The sequence below is a fragment of the Epinephelus lanceolatus genome, chromosome 12 (genome assembly GCF_041903045.1).
Source record: "Epinephelus lanceolatus isolate andai-2023 chromosome 12, ASM4190304v1, whole genome shotgun sequence".
NCBI classification, from domain to species: Eukaryota; Metazoa; Chordata; class Actinopteri; order Perciformes; family Serranidae; genus Epinephelus; species Epinephelus lanceolatus.
In genome coordinates, this window is record NC_135745.1 from 41,088,750 (window position 1) to 41,104,267 (window position 15,518).

Genomic DNA, 15,518 nt, shown 5'->3' on the forward strand with positions numbered 1-15,518 from the left:
CCCACAGACCCGCTGCTTCTTCACACTTTAACCTGAATAACAAACCGGAGCTAGCTGGGAGCGGCTAGCAGAGTGCTAGCCGCAGCATGACCGGAGGGAAGCACAGCCAGTTAGCCTCCGCTAGTCTCTGAGCTAGCCCCGGCTCTCTGTTTGGTTCCAACCGGAGCACCGAGCCCTGGTTTGTTATTCAGGTTAAAGTGGGAAGAAGTAGCAGGTTTATCGGGCAGCTGAGTGAAGTGGAGCCTGAGGAGGAAACACCGCGACCGTCTGGATGTAATAGTCCGTGGAGGTGCTGCGGTGCTCGGCTGCACAGATAGGAAACCCCTCGGCTGACAGGATGTACCACTCTCTCACTCCGCTCTCTCTCACGCAGGCGCGGAACGTACGTGCTACTTGGCCGTCGGATGTAGTCCGTGTAGTGTGTTCAAATGCAACTGACACAGGGCGACGTAGACGACGCAACAGTTGGCTTTCGTCGCGGCTAGTTCTTTGATGTCGGTTGGGTGTGTCCACACCTTTAGACTTGGGACTTCTCAGACTCTTTTAGTGACTTACCGCTCAGAGGGAACTCATTCAGCGGCTCCTCTGGCAGCAGCACAGCGTCTCTCCCTCTTCTCTCTCACCGTGCGCACACAGGAGTCAGTGTCGTCAAGTGATTCTGTCATAAACCTTTGGTAATGTAAACCTACGTGAGGCTTGTGGCTAAACAAGTGTATCCATAAATGTGAGTGTGTGATAGTTGTGGTATCATAACAGCCTGTCACAGGTTACAGCGTGATGATTAGAGGAGAAATGGCAGAGCATAAAGGTCCAGGTGTTAAAAACAAACAACTCAAACATTTAGGATTTTAATAAAAGAAGGAAATCACCTGTTGATTTATATATATAGATCCCAGAGGACAGTTTTTGTATTTGGGAGCTGTTTAAATGTGTAATTAGTGGTAGATTTTATTTTGTTGAACTATTAATATTGTAACACCTGTGTGCAGGAATGTTGTCATCGCCATGGAGGCTCTGGACCAGCTGCTGATGGCCTGTCACTCTCAGAGCATCAAACCCTTCGTGGAGAGTTTCCTGCACATGGTGGCCAAGCTGCTAGAGTCCAGAGAACCAGACCTGCAGGTGCTGGGGACCAACTCGGTAAGACAAAACCTTCAGTCTGGTTGGGACAAAAGCATCACAGCGAACCAACTGACTATTTCATCTCACATGAGCTTTTATTGGGTTACTTTTGAACTTTCACAAGATTTCACAAGAGTGCAACAGTATTTAGATTTGCTGACGGTGCATTCAAACACACACATTCAGGATTGTCGATGGTTGTTAGAGAGCAGGATCCAGATATGGTGCCATGAGGAGGAAGACGATAAGAGTGAGAAGGAAGGAAAGAGAAGAAACAGAAGAAGTAATTTCTGATCCTAAAGTTAGCTGCTCTAAACATGCAAAGCTTTAAGTGGTGACATCCAGGAGGATTCAGAGTTGCGTTATGACACAGTGGATGTAGATATAACAACAGCTTTACAAACTGTTTTAAACTTGGATATAAAGAAAGAAGCTTGCTGTGACTTGTGCAGGAATTTTACCTGATTTAGATCCTCTGACCTGCCGAAATGTAATAAAACTAACAGACAAGTCAAAAATACTGGATAACTGAATATAAAAATTAATGCTATTATTAGTGAGTTTTTATTTTACTGCAGTTTAAATGAATTAAAAGCTTGAACCTGCAATCTGAAAGATTTTTATTCTTTTTCTTTACCACCGATCAGTTAATAAAATGAATTAAAACATCACTTCACATGCAAAGACACGGCCATTGTAATACATTATGCAAAAAGAAAATTGGAAGTGTGGTGAAGAAATATTAAGGTTGCATAGGGAAAGAAATGCATTTTTAAATAGAAAAATGAAATGAACCAGCGAAACATAGATAGCAGATTAGAATAGATTGTATTTTATCAGCTGATTGGTGGTAAAGAAATTAACAGAAGCTTTTTACTTGCTTTTATTCACACACTGATTTGAGGTTAAAGGCAGGGTGATTTTACATTTCAGGTGTGATAATGTCTTCCTTCTTTAGTTTGCCGCGTTTCTGAAGTGTTCCTGAAGTTACTACGCTCTTTATTTTTTTTCTAATGTTTATCAGCAGCCCAATCCCAATTCTCCACCAAATCTCAACCAAGGAAATGAGACGTCACTCACATACATTACATCATCTGTAGCATTAGTTAGCTAAAAGTTCTGAATAAATGCTTAAATTGTTAGCTGAAGTAATGAACATGTCCTCATGAAAAGGAACCTTAAACAACAAAAGCAATATTATACAAGGACTAGTCCATACCCATTGAGTGCACAGTTGCCCACGTACAGTTTCACATGGTGTGTGTTTGGGATACAGGTATTGTACTGTATTGAAAGTACAGTAGTACCATTGCCAATAGTGGGATAGTTAGTGGGCTAAAACTGTACATTAGTAGTTGAGGTAGCACGTTGAAAGGCAGATAGTTAAAGTGTTTATATGTTGTATTGACTTCAAAGTGGGGCGCACTGGTAGTTCACATGGGAAAGGTGCAGCTAGCCCTTGTTGCAGCGGTGTGGGTTGGAATCCGGCCTTCCTTCTTTGCTGCATGTCTTCCGTGTTCTGTCTCCCATCCTTCCTGTCATGCTTCACTGTCCTGTGAAGTACAGGCAAAAAAGAAATGAGCTCTCTAGCGCCCCCATTTTGTTTGATGGGGTCAATAATGGAGGGGTCCCCTCAGATTATGTGTGGTCATATGCCTACAAAGTTGCGTGGTGATGGGTGAAACCCTTGAGATGTTATACACCTTTATGTGATGAGCCACGCCCTCCGCAATATTCATTGCCTTATAGAAGCTCAGTTTTAGTAAGTTTTCCAACTTTTGCCAAGAGGGAACTTTAGATATTGGTCCCTAGATTATGTTCACCCAGTTTCATGCAGATCGCTCAAACTTCCTAGGAAGAGATCCATTTGAAGTGTTTTTCAAAAAATTCAAAATGGTGGAAAATCTATATAAGCGGAAGTTATGGGTTCTTGAGGCAAATGTGTTGCTCATGAGGAGAGGCATCTCTGTGCAAAGTTTCATGTCTCTACGACATACGGGGCATGAGATATGCCCATTCAAAGTTTGACATTTCAGTTGGTTGCTATAGCGCCCCCCTTTGGCCAATTGATGTAATATTGCGTCATTGGCATCCTCCCATGACCCTCTACCACTGTGCCAAATTTCACAATGATTGACCAAGTCAGTGAGGAGAAAAACGTGGAACAGACACACACAGACACCCATAGACATTGCTTGTTCCTTACGTTTAATCTGCCACAGTTCGGGAATTTTCTTTTACCACTCTTTGTGGAGTCTGCATCTAAAAACACTCTGCTTAAAGGGCTTCCTGGAGGACTAGATGACCACTACCCTTCGATCCACCAAAAGAAATGGGACACCCCACCCTACGCAGTGGCACTCAAAACAGAGTGGTAGGGCCAAGGGGGGAGAATTGGGATTGGGCCCATGGTCTTGTGCAGTGGAGTACCTCCCTCCAAGTTTGAGAATTTAAGCTACGTAATAGCTTCTTATACTTGAATTTATTTGCTTAATATTCACAAAGCAGTTTCAGTTAAGATTCTGTATTTGTGAGAATCCCATTTGCTGTGAAGCCACACCAAAATTAACACAGAGCCACAGTCCGTACTGCACACACACACACACACACACACACACACACACACACATGCAACAAGCAGAGCATAAAACGCATCACTCAGCTGCAGCCCAGAGGTTGATGTTGGTGGTTAAATACCTAATTTAACTTTTACTCTGGCAGTGGAAATGTCCCTTTACCATTTCCTGTGAAAGACTAATTATTATTAGCCTCTATAAGCCGCCAGCAAATGTCAACCCCATTTCTCCTTCCAAGGCTTCTGAAGGTGAACCAAAGTTTTCTCTCCCTCCTTCCGTCTCGATGCCTCCCACTCTGAGCCTGTCGTCCTTGCCATTGTTGGCGGTTCATCTGAGCAGGAAACAGAGCCGAAGGTTTAGATGCGAAAGCCTTTGCATTATTTATGTGTGGTATTTAGAGTCTGACAGAGGAGGAGAGCGGATGCAGAGACAGGTAGGCGGGGTGAGCACCGGCAGCGGTACAGACCGCCTTTAGGTGAGAGCCGTGTTAATTAATTTTTCCTCGTGGAGCCGGCCGAGATGCTGCGTTTAATGTCGGCGTTTGGTTTTACATCGTAGCCGAGGAAAATTAAGCACTCGTGTTTGTTCTGTCGTGTAATTATCAGTTTAATGAGTTTGTTTGAGATGTCTGCAGAACAACAGCAACACAGAGCTCAACAAATTACAGCAGTTTTGTTGAAAGAGTGTTTGAAACCGGCGGGCTGCTTTCAGTGTTGCCTGAGCGGTGACTAATTAGTTACAAACATCACACATTTGGGTTTTTGTGAATCCTCCTCTGCAGAGCTGCTCACAGTGGGCTGAAGAATAAAATCAACTTTATATCCACTGTCACCAACATTACAAGCAAACGAGGAAAGGATGTCAGAGGTCGAAGTGTCCTAAAGGATAATTACAGTTTATCACAGCTTGGGTCTTATTTCGGGAGGTTTGTCTATCAGGAACAGTGACCTAGTGATCTGGGAACATCACTAAAAAGAAGTCCAGTCCAGTCAGATAATGAGACAGGTTGAAAACAACACAGCAGTTTATCCAGGTGATCTAAACCACTTCATTTGGAGGGCAAAAAAGTTGCTAGTAATCCCACATTACTCAGAAAAACGGTTTTAGGTCATAGTGAAGCAGAACGTGGGTCTGTGTCCGTGATGGATCTTCAGAAAATGCCTTTTGGTTAATCATTGGACCGTTCACCTTTTGTTTTCTAACGTGTTTGTTTCCAACCAGTCTGATCATGTGACTGCTTAGATCTCTTATCCCATTAAAATGTAATTTACACCAAATTTGGAAGATACTGAGTACATTTTGTAGAAGGGTTAGGCAGAAATGTGCCTGGCCTATACTTGTTTTGTCCTGAGTAAAGTGTTAGAAACTGCGGTTTTGTAATTTCCTATTTCTAAGTATTTTTCAAGTGATCTTAAAGGAACAGTGCGTAGGATTTACTGGCATCTACAGGTAGGATCGCAAATTGCAACCAGCTGAAACCTCTCCCATGTGCTAGTCATGGCCATCCGGGCAGGATTCCTTCAGTGTTCATCTTTCAGGAGGTTTTTTACCAGGATCAGAATTATCCGCAGAGGGATCATCCTCTTCACAACAAACAGACCAGGTGATTAAAACTGGTGAAAACATTGAATAAAACAGTTTCATGTTACAAATCAGCGTTTCTTCATCATAGTTCAGCTCGTCACTGACAGCCCATTAACATAGCGTCTGCTAATGTGTGCTCACCTTTTCTCTCTGGTAACTTAAGATCCACACATCCAGAAAGTTCCAGCTGGGAGCTGAATTATCCACAGAGGTCTCTTCCAGCTCTTCAGCTCATTGCATGGGGGTTTCTAACTACATTGCCAGATGTGGCCCTGTCTAGAGCCAGTGTTTGCCTTGTCTGTTATGAGCTACAGTAAAAACTTGGCTGTTAGACAAGGACCCCTTCCCTAGAAATAATCAGTAGTAGCCTAGTAGTAATCAATAATCAGAAAAGATAGAAGCATCCAGATTTCCTGATTTAACATTTATGTCATGGCCATCAGTTTGAATTACTTCTACTTAAAGGAACGCATCACCCACAAAATGACCACTTGTAGGCATGTGCCGGTTACCGGTGTCACGGTTTACCACGGTAAAAGAATGTCATGATGTCACTAACCGGCCATTTTCTGTTCTGACGGTAAAGGCCGACGGTGTAACCTATGTTTCATAAATGGGAGCTTCAGGAACTCAAAACTCAGAAATAATTCTGTGCCAGTCGTACATTTTAACAGGCACACCCTCTGAAATCATGCACGTGCAGCCGCTGCAGTCAGCACAATTACTGGGGAGGCAGCCTCAGTCAGTCAGTACGTCAGTAATCACTGTAAATCCACTCACGTGCAAACTGCAAACATGGCTGGAGGAGGCGAAGCTGAACTTTTCCCACCGGCAAAAAGGACGAAGTCGGTGGTGTGGGAACTAGGGCTGTCAACGAAGATTCTAAATTCGAATTTAAATTCGAATTTGAAAAAAAAAAATGGACCTTTGAATGTGAAAATTCATATTCGATTGTCGAGAAAAAAAAAAACACCACCGCAGCTGTCCTCTTTGCGAGTGGGCGTTGGCCTGGGCCGCTGCACTGAACGCACTGCATAGGCCACACTGCCCGCGGAAGTGCTGCGGAGCGCAGCGCACCGAAATTCTCGCGCAAGCCGGAGCACTTCCGTTCACATCAGACGCGCATTTCTCCACGCTGGTCGACAAGCAGTTCTGCTCCCAGCTGTTGTCTCCATCACCCAGCTTGACACCTTCGCTCACGGCTCGTGCAGAAAATAGACCAGACGTCGAAACGATCGCTGCAGGGCGGGAGCTAGCCACGGAGCTGTGCGGCGTGGCGCAGCCGGTGTGGATGACACAATCGGTTAACGTGGGCGCCGAAAGGAAACTGGCTTTGCTTCTCGGCGCTTTGAGGCTATTCACGGCGCTTCCTCGGGCGGTGTGGCCTGACGGGTCAGAGAGGGGGGGCGAGCAAGAGGTCCGCGGTCGTTTCTAACGTAATGTTATAGATAATTGTTTTATGTGTTTTATGTGTAGGTATGTAAATGTTTTCGAAGACGTTTATGTTGAAATAAAAATACCTACAAGTAGTTATGTTTCCTTGTATTAGTTTGCCCTCTTGTGGACATAATGCGGAAAAAAAAAAAAAAAAATTCGAATAGTTTGAACCTATGAGTTATTTTTAGAAGGAATATTCAAATGTCATTTTTGAGCAATTTTGACAGCCCTACTGGGAACATGTGGGCCATCAGAAGAACCCCCAGAGCCAAGGCAAAGACCCGCTCCTCCCGTGCTGGGCTCCAGTTACCAGTCGGCCGTGTTCACAGGCTGCTGCGCGAAGGAAACTATGCCAGCGCCCCCGTCTATCTGGTGGCTGTGCTGGAGTATCTGACAGCTGAGATCCTGGAGTTGGCTGGAAACGCTGCCCGCGACAACAAGAAGACCCTTATCGTCCCCCGTCACCTGCAGCTGGCTGTCCGCAACGACGAGGAGCTCAACAAGCTGCTGGGCGGAGTCACCATCGTGAAGTTAAGAAACGGCTCTATTACATTATAACGGGTCTGTATTAGCCTACACATTTAAACAACTGGTGTGATGATGCGTTGCACTGACAGGAGATGCCTGGTACGTGCTGTCGCTCATGAACAGTCCAACAAATATTAGCCTACCATTTTAAAGTAGAGCGCGAAAATAGGACGACGCCTGTTTTATTATGATGATGATGATTATTATTATTACCGTGGTAATACCGGTTACCGTGGTATTTTTGCCCACGGTTATCATACCGTCAAAATCTCATACCGGCACATGCCTAACTACTTGTTTATCAATTACTCTCCCTGTGTTGCATTGAATTCCTGGGGAAAAAAAAAAAAAAATTCTCTCGCTCATCCAAGGTGAACGAAGAATCCAAAAATTCTTGATGAATTGAAGTCAACAGGGACCACTTGTAACAACAGCAAAACTATATCAAAACATCTGTTTACATACTCTCATTCAACTCTTGCAGTATAATCCAACTGCCAATCATCCAGTCATAAGCTTAGTACATCCTACACACATGCTTTGTTGCTCAAACATTACTATTTGAAACACTTATGCACATAAGAAGCACACCTGGGCATGGTGTGCATTTGAACTCTGCTCAGTGGGAGAAACAAGCAGAGTTCAAACGTACACGCTTGCTGCAGCATGCTGCCACTTTGCCACTTTTGGATTCTTCGTTCACCAATGGAGACATGCAGGAAAAATAAAGTTTTCTTCACAAATTCAACAAAACACAGGCTTCTGTGGGTGAAGTGTTCCCTTAAGTGTTCAGTCAGTTAATCTGATGGTGGATGGGTCTAAAATCAATACTCATGCGTCTCGGTCTACTTGACTATGGAGCAGTCAGCTGCAGGGAATCCAAAATGCTTTGTTGTAACAGTTGGGAGTAAAACCTGTTTCTGGAGTTTCTGAATTTGACAAAAAAATACTCTCAATGTGAAAGTGAGCAGATTTAAACCATTCATTTCAGTGCAATCTTAGCTTCAGCTGGCCGAATTTTAAACTCTGTGATTGAATGTTTCCTACTGGACTCAAACTTGAATCCTCTCCTTCACTTTTTGTGTCCATAGGCTTGTAGCTTTTGACTTTATATAAAAAAAAAAAACTCATCCAATACTTGAGGAGCTCCCATTTTCAGTCACCTCACATGGCCTGTGAGAAAATAACCTCGACTTTAACTTCAAGAGCCCTGAAATAACTTTGTAACTGTATCCAGGAAAGTGGAGGAAAAAGGTGTTCGGAGCCTTCGGTGCTTTTCAAATTGGCAGATGATTGTGCTGTGGCTTCCAGATTCACAGCATGTAATGTAACTTTCTACCAAATGTCACTGAAATGTGCTCAGTAACTTTTCTGCTGAGTAACAGATGGAAAGAGAACCTTGTGGGAGGAGGTGATAAATCATCCTGTAAACAGATTAAACAAAGGTTTTCTAATCAATCTAAGAATGACATATTCATTACAAACACGCACCATTTGTCACCTTTAATGTAACTCTTTTTTTCCCCATCTTACGACAGAGCAGCGTTTCTATTTTTACTCAGCCCAGCATGTGTGTGTGTGTGTCACCAGAGTGTTTCTCTCCTGTCTGTGCTGCCAGCCATTCGCTGTTTCCAAATATATCTGCCAGTTAACTTTATCACAAGAAATTGGCAGACTGCGACAGCTAGAAGTGTCTCTCCCTCCACTCCGTCTCAATAGAAGAGACACTCATCAGTCTACACTCAGGCACATGAAGCCACTGAGTCAGACTCAGGGGGGAGTGTATTTATAGCCTGTGGAGCCAGATGTGCCACACATGCAGCCAGAAGTTTGCCAAGAAAATCCATATTTCTATTTGTCTGGTCGATCCTCTTTCCATTAAACAGCTTCTTTTTAACTTCCCTGATCAGATTTGGGTGCAATTTCTGGATATTAAAGTTCTTGGTCGAAGTTTTAGTGAGTTAGATCTACAGGGTGAGGCTAAAAACATAGTTCAAATGACGTTTTTCCAAACAACTTTTTATGTCGGGGCTTCAGGACACATATGGGTGAGTAGATAATAGCTGAATTTTCATTTTTGGGTGCACTATCCCTTTAACAACAAAATAGGCCAGTTGCCAGTGACTCCCAAAACAACATACATAACTATTAGAGAGTACCAGGTGCTAATTAATGTTTTGAAACTGCTGCATTATTAATCACATAAGTAAAACTGTGAAACAGCACAGTTTAGTTAGGTTTTAGGAAAAGATGGTGTTTGGATTCACTTGGGACATCTTTTACGTAACTTACGCGGCAAGACCTGACATGAGTCACAAACGTAGCAACTGGGTTACCAAAAGTTCTTATCCAATGACGTAACAGCATATGTAACAACACACATAACTACACTGACTTTTGGTTTCACACGGGACACCAACAGCAGTCTCCTGGGTGAAAGTCCGGTGTTTGACCCATCCATCCACCCCAACCTCCTCCTTATGCAGCTTTTGTCTCTCTTTATACTACGTTGCCTGATTTCCTCCTTTGATCCCGTCATAGTTACTGCAGCCACTCTGAGAGTGGGCTGGTAAAGCTCAGACCCAAAATCAGAAACTCTTTAATTACCAAAAGACAGTAAATGTGTAGGACTTTGTGACACTAGAACTTTAATTTTAAGACAAAGTAAAACACCAGGGACAAAACCACACGGCATTTCTGCATCAAAAAATTGAAAAAGAAGAATATTATAATGTTATAATGTTGCACATGTGCCAGAGTACATTAAAGTGATAAAAATGCAGCTTAATACAGTCGCATTTGTTAACAATCACATCAGGTAAAACTCGTGTCCAACATTCGGGTCTGCTTGATGAACACAGGATTCTCTCTCTTTTGGCTCTGTTTTGGGTCTCCACCAACTCCTGAGAAAAAAAACAGTCTCTTTAGCTGCTACATGCTCCACTGTGTTCACCAGTTAGACTCTGTCAGTACATTTACATGGCATTAGAGAAAATTGATTTATTGTGTTAGTCCAACTCAAACCAGACTTTTAAAATACATGTAAACATGTTAGTCCAACTGAAATCGCACCAAATCGTATTTCTCCTAAGTCGGACTAAGTCGAACAGCATTAAATGTGTAACAGAAGAAGAAGCCATTAACAACATGGCGAAATCTACATCCAGAGCCGTGCATTTTTAGGTGTGACGAGGAGACACGCTTTGTGCTATGTCAACTGAAAAAGTGCACAGCATGTATGAAATATACAGAGCTGTAACGTTGTCCACCATGGTACCAGCTGCCGCTAGCTAATCATGGCTAATTTGTTTGTCGACCAGAAAAGGTCCAATACTAACAAGCTGAAAGGGGGTAATCACCGTCTGTCGTAGAGGAGTGGGACATGCTGTACTTCAGTCAATTAATCCATTTCCCTCTCATGCTTGTATACTGGGACAAGGACAGTAGTTCAATTAAATGTCCTAGTCGAGCTGTAACCATAGCTCAAAATAACTGCATTTAAACATACTGTGTGTGTCTGCTGTAGGTTTGGGCGGTTTCTGAGTTTTCATACTTTCCTGGAATTTCACCGGTGTATATATGACAGCATTTGTGTACGGTCCTACACTGGAACCCCGCCCCCTTGCACGACCAGCAAATTCCCACGTGGATCCCAATTAGATGTGAAAGTAAGTTGTTTTCCCTGTGCTGTCCCTGCTGTTGAGGGCAAGACACGGCCAGCTGTTTACAGTCGGTCCTGTTACGTTATCTCCACCACTCGCAGTCAGCTTAGCTGCCTGTTGCACCACACTAACCTCCGGAGGCACGTGATGTGCACTCAGTACACCTTCTCCAGTTTGAGGTAAATAAAAAGACTGGCATCTCTGTTTTTGACGATATTGAAAATTCTAACATCTGGATTTTTGAATACCCTGGTATACTGTACTACAGAGATACCACTTAAGCCTCGTCTGCTGTTTGCTAATGAGCAAGTCGTGTACGTGTTCACTGGAGCTTGTTTGCTAAAAACAAGTTGGGTCAATAAGAGCAGAATCCGTTGGTCATAAATCCAAAGCAGTGAGTTAAAGTGTAATTTTTGTATGAAACTGTCACTAAAGGCACATTACAGAGTCATTAGATCCACTTTAATGACTGTACATGAAACTCTGTGCAGTAAATATACATCAGACTTCCCAGTGTGCCTTGAGGGCATCCAGTCTCAGCTGCAGAGGAAATTTTTGATGATCGTTCAGCATAAATGAGAACTGTGGGGAAACAAACTCCCAGTCTAACCGTTAACAGGCAGTGAAGGTCTTCGTCATCATTACCTGAGTCAGGACTCACGAGGCAGCAGCCCGCTGTGACTCTGTTCGCAACACCAGACATCAACACTGATAAAGTGCAGATGCCAGGATTTTTGATAGTTTCTTCCAAACTGCTGTTAACTTCCTGTTTACTTTCTCTTGACAAACTGTCACCTGCTGACGAGAGGGAGATGCAGAGATGTCACCCAGGATGGGATAGAGGAAATGAAGCAGTGATGGGTAGAGGTATAGGCAGGGCCTCAGATAACACTCGGACTGCTTCACATTGGTTTAATATTCTGCACTTATCACTTGAAATCAAAACTAATACCAAGAGTAAACTTCTAAAATAACTTCTGGCCACAGTGTCCAACTTTTTGGCTTAAGTCACGAAACCATCTGCCTTCAGACTGTCATGCTGACATGCCAGCAGGGTCAGCGGTGAACCGGCAGCCCAGGCCAGAAAAGCTCTTTATAGCTCTTAAAATGCCAGAGAACGTATCAGATAATTAGATCTCAGTTTCCACACTTCATCCTGTTTCGTGTAGACATGTACTGAAGACTGTGTTAAAGGGATAAAGGTTTTCAAGTGGGGTTGTATAAGGTATTCATCCATAGTCAGTGTATTACCTACGGTAGATGTCAGTCGGCATGTCCCAGTTCGGAGAAGCAGACTGGAGTACTGACACGGAAGCTAAGCAGTGTACTGCTCTGAAGGGGTCAGCAACAAAACATATTTTAGCCACCTAAAAAAATCTCTAACAGTTAAAGTGCATGCTATATTTAGAGTATTTTCGTCGCTTTACCTTGCTATCAGACAGCAACTTCCAACAGGGAACTGAAGCTGTTACATCACTCTCTTCAAAGCCAGACTCGATTCATGAAAACAGTGATTTAACATCACAGATGCTGCTGGTCTACCGCTGCCTCCATGGTAGGTAGTTAGTTTGGGTAATTGTGTGACTAAAGTCAAACAAACCCTTTGAAATCTGAGCAAATTGGCTTTATTTCTTTTAAAAACATGGGAAGAAGGCGATTAAAAAGAAGAAATGACCCAAATATTAGCAAGAAATTAGTAAAAAGAGAAAATTAAAAACAAGAATATTAGGAAAAAAAAGAAACAAACGACCTGGAAAAAGTGCTTAAAATAAATTTAAAATCTAATAATAAGGATAATTATAAATACAGTTTTTCCCTTTTTCCCTAGTTCTTTTTATTTAATTCTCTAAATCTAATTTTTTTTTCCTCGCAATTTTTTGGGCATTTATACCAAGTTGCTCATTGCCTTTTTCCGCATGTCTTTAAAAGAATTTGCACCAATTTGCTCAGGGTTCAAAAGCTTAAATACTTGCAAAAGGCATCTGAAAGCAGCATAAGAAAAGTGGTGTTGCTCCAGGTTTGGAAGGGTTGAAACACCAAAGTTGCCAAAGTCCAGTTGCTCGCCTGGTAGAACAGGCACCCATGTACCAAGGCTGTGTCCTTGCCTCCGCGGCCCAGGTTCAGTTCCAGCGTGCTGCCCTTTGCTGCATGCTATCCCCTCTCTTTCCTTCTTTCACATTTAAAGGATAACTTTGGTATTTTTCAACCTGGGCCCTATTTCCCCATGTGTATTTGTGCGTATGATTCATAGGTACAACACGTTTTAAAATTGGTTCAGTATTGAGGGAGGCGGATGCAGCTGGGAGCTGTGAAATGAGCTAAAACGGTAACGGGGGCGAATGCGTCCTGTATAAGTTTGTGCATTAAAAGTGCTTTTTTTCGCCACTGACCGGTTCAGATCGCCAGTGCTATCTCTGTAAATAGCATAGTAAGCGTTTCCCTTACCTCTGGGCTGTGTGACGTCATCTTGCGAGAGCTTTGCTCCACTGTGTCTGTAGCTCTCTCTACTCGTGGGACAGCCATTTTCTTGAGGAAGAGGTGTTTCGGGATTGGATGTCTTCTCTTCTTCGGCTGGCAGTAGTCATCTTGGGAGAAGTGAGCACTGCAGACCCGATGGTCTGCAAGGTGCAGAGTGTTAGCATCCATTTGTAGCACAACTAGCCACAACTTCAGCATCTCTGGTACGGGGTCTTGCACGACATCCTGTTCTTGCAATTTGGATAAGCACAAACACGAACCATTGTTTTCAATCGATGCAGTAAAACTCTCAGCTGTACTCCGGGACAACCAGCGCCACTCTGAGCGGCGCTCAGCATGGCTCCTCTGTTTTCTTCTGGCAACAAGCAAAGCTCTCGCGAGATGACGTCACACAGCCCAGAGGTAAGGGAAACGCTTACTATGCTATTTACAGAGATAGCACTGGCGATCTGAACTGGTCAGTGGCGAAAAAAAGCACTTTTAATGCACAAACTTATACAGGATGCATTCGCCCCCGTTACCGATTTAGCTCGTTTCGCGGCTGTCGGCTGCATCCGCCTCCCTCAATACTGAACCAATTTTAGAACGAGTTGTACCTATGAATCATACGCACACATACACATGGGGAAATAGGGCCCAGGTTGAAAAATACCAAAGTTTTCCTTTAAACTGTCCTATCAAAATAAAGACAAAAAGGCCCCAAAAAATCTTTAAAATGATGTGCCCATATGAGGGTAAAAGACAACAACGCACTCTTTTATAACATTTATTTTTCTTTATTTCTCTGGACATTTAATGAAAAAAACAACAACTTGGAAATCAAACAAATTGGTTTCAAGGTATACAGTGATATAAAAGTTAAAGTTTTAATACCATTTATTTGCTTATCTGTGATATTGGAAAAAAATGTAACTAGACATTGAATCGCCTTTATTTTAGTTATTTTCTAAGGGGAGACTTTGTACACATACTTCCGTTACCTAAATGGTTTCAAGTTCCAATTAAAGTAGTACAAAGTTTGTTCAACCAACAAACACCCGTCTGTTTTTGTTCCTTTAAGAGTCATTCTGACTGAAAATAATATAACTATTGTCATACCGTGATACTGAGAAACCTGAGGCAGTTATCATACCATGACAATCTCATACCATTGCAACCCCTCTTGGAAGTCGTAGTGGGAGGAGTGGTAAAGCAGACAAACACACAACAAATGTGAAATGCAGTCAGTTGCACACCATGGTTGTTTAATTGCAGGGAACTTTGTATTGGAAGGTGATGCATAAGGCCACTGAAACTCAAAGAAACTGAATCTCCAGCAGCTTGTTCACGCTTGTCAGAATTCAAGGCAGTGTTTTGGCTTGTTAGAAAATCCAAGAGTTTGCTTGAACAATTACTGCTGTTGAAGAAGTAGTTCAGATGCTTTGAGCAACCAATGGTTTCAGTGCCTGCCAAGTTTATACTGTATGTCAGAAAGTGGAAACTCTGTGCTCAGTGAAGCTTCAGACATCCTACTGCTGCCATTCAAACCTACAGGAAATGACACATACAAGAGGAGAAATTTCACTTTGGAAGAAGAACTTCAACTTTGACAACATAATTGGAAAGAACATGTTTCCAAATGCTCACTGTGCATCAACAGATAATGATCAACTTAACCAAAGTGGCGATGTCTGTGTAGATGGATTTTACTCTTCACCACTTGTTATGTCATCAGTATGCATAGATAAGTAAAACAGGTCCATTTCACAGGACTTCTTAATGCCTTCTCTTCTATTTAAATTGAGCTCTTTAAAATCGCCTGAGGGAAACAAAACAAATTGTGCTGGTATTTGTAGCACCCTCTTATTTTCCCATTGTAGGAAATCCTGACTGCTTTGCCACGAGGCATTGGTGAGGCATGAGGCCTGTTGCTTTTTGATTAGCCTTATTTACATGATGAAACCTCAGCTCCAACCAGAATTACCCCCCTTCACTAAAAGCACTTATCCCCTTGACGTGAAAGGCCTCTGTTGAAGTTTTTTTTTTCTTTTACAAGTTGTAAAGCTGAAAAGGATCCAGATATACAAACTGAAGGGCCTGAAATACATTTTCTTTGCAAAGCAAAACCAGACTTTACTTTATTTCACATTTA

The 15,518-nt window shown here is 42.7% G+C and overlaps 1 protein-coding gene across 5 annotated transcripts in view; it reads left to right on the forward strand.

The window, feature by feature from the left end:
• efr3a (EFR3 homolog A (S. cerevisiae)) overlaps window positions 1-15,518 on the forward strand; it is a 217,255-nt gene that overhangs the window by 86,137 nt on the left and 115,600 nt on the right. For all 5 annotated transcript variants that reach the window (XM_078173425.1, XM_078173427.1, XM_078173426.1 and 2 more), the window contains one exon: window positions 990-1,140. In XM_078173425.1, coding sequence (XP_078029551.1) covers window positions 990-1,140 — 151 coding nt within the window. The remainder of the gene's footprint in view (window positions 1-989; window positions 1,141-15,518) is intronic.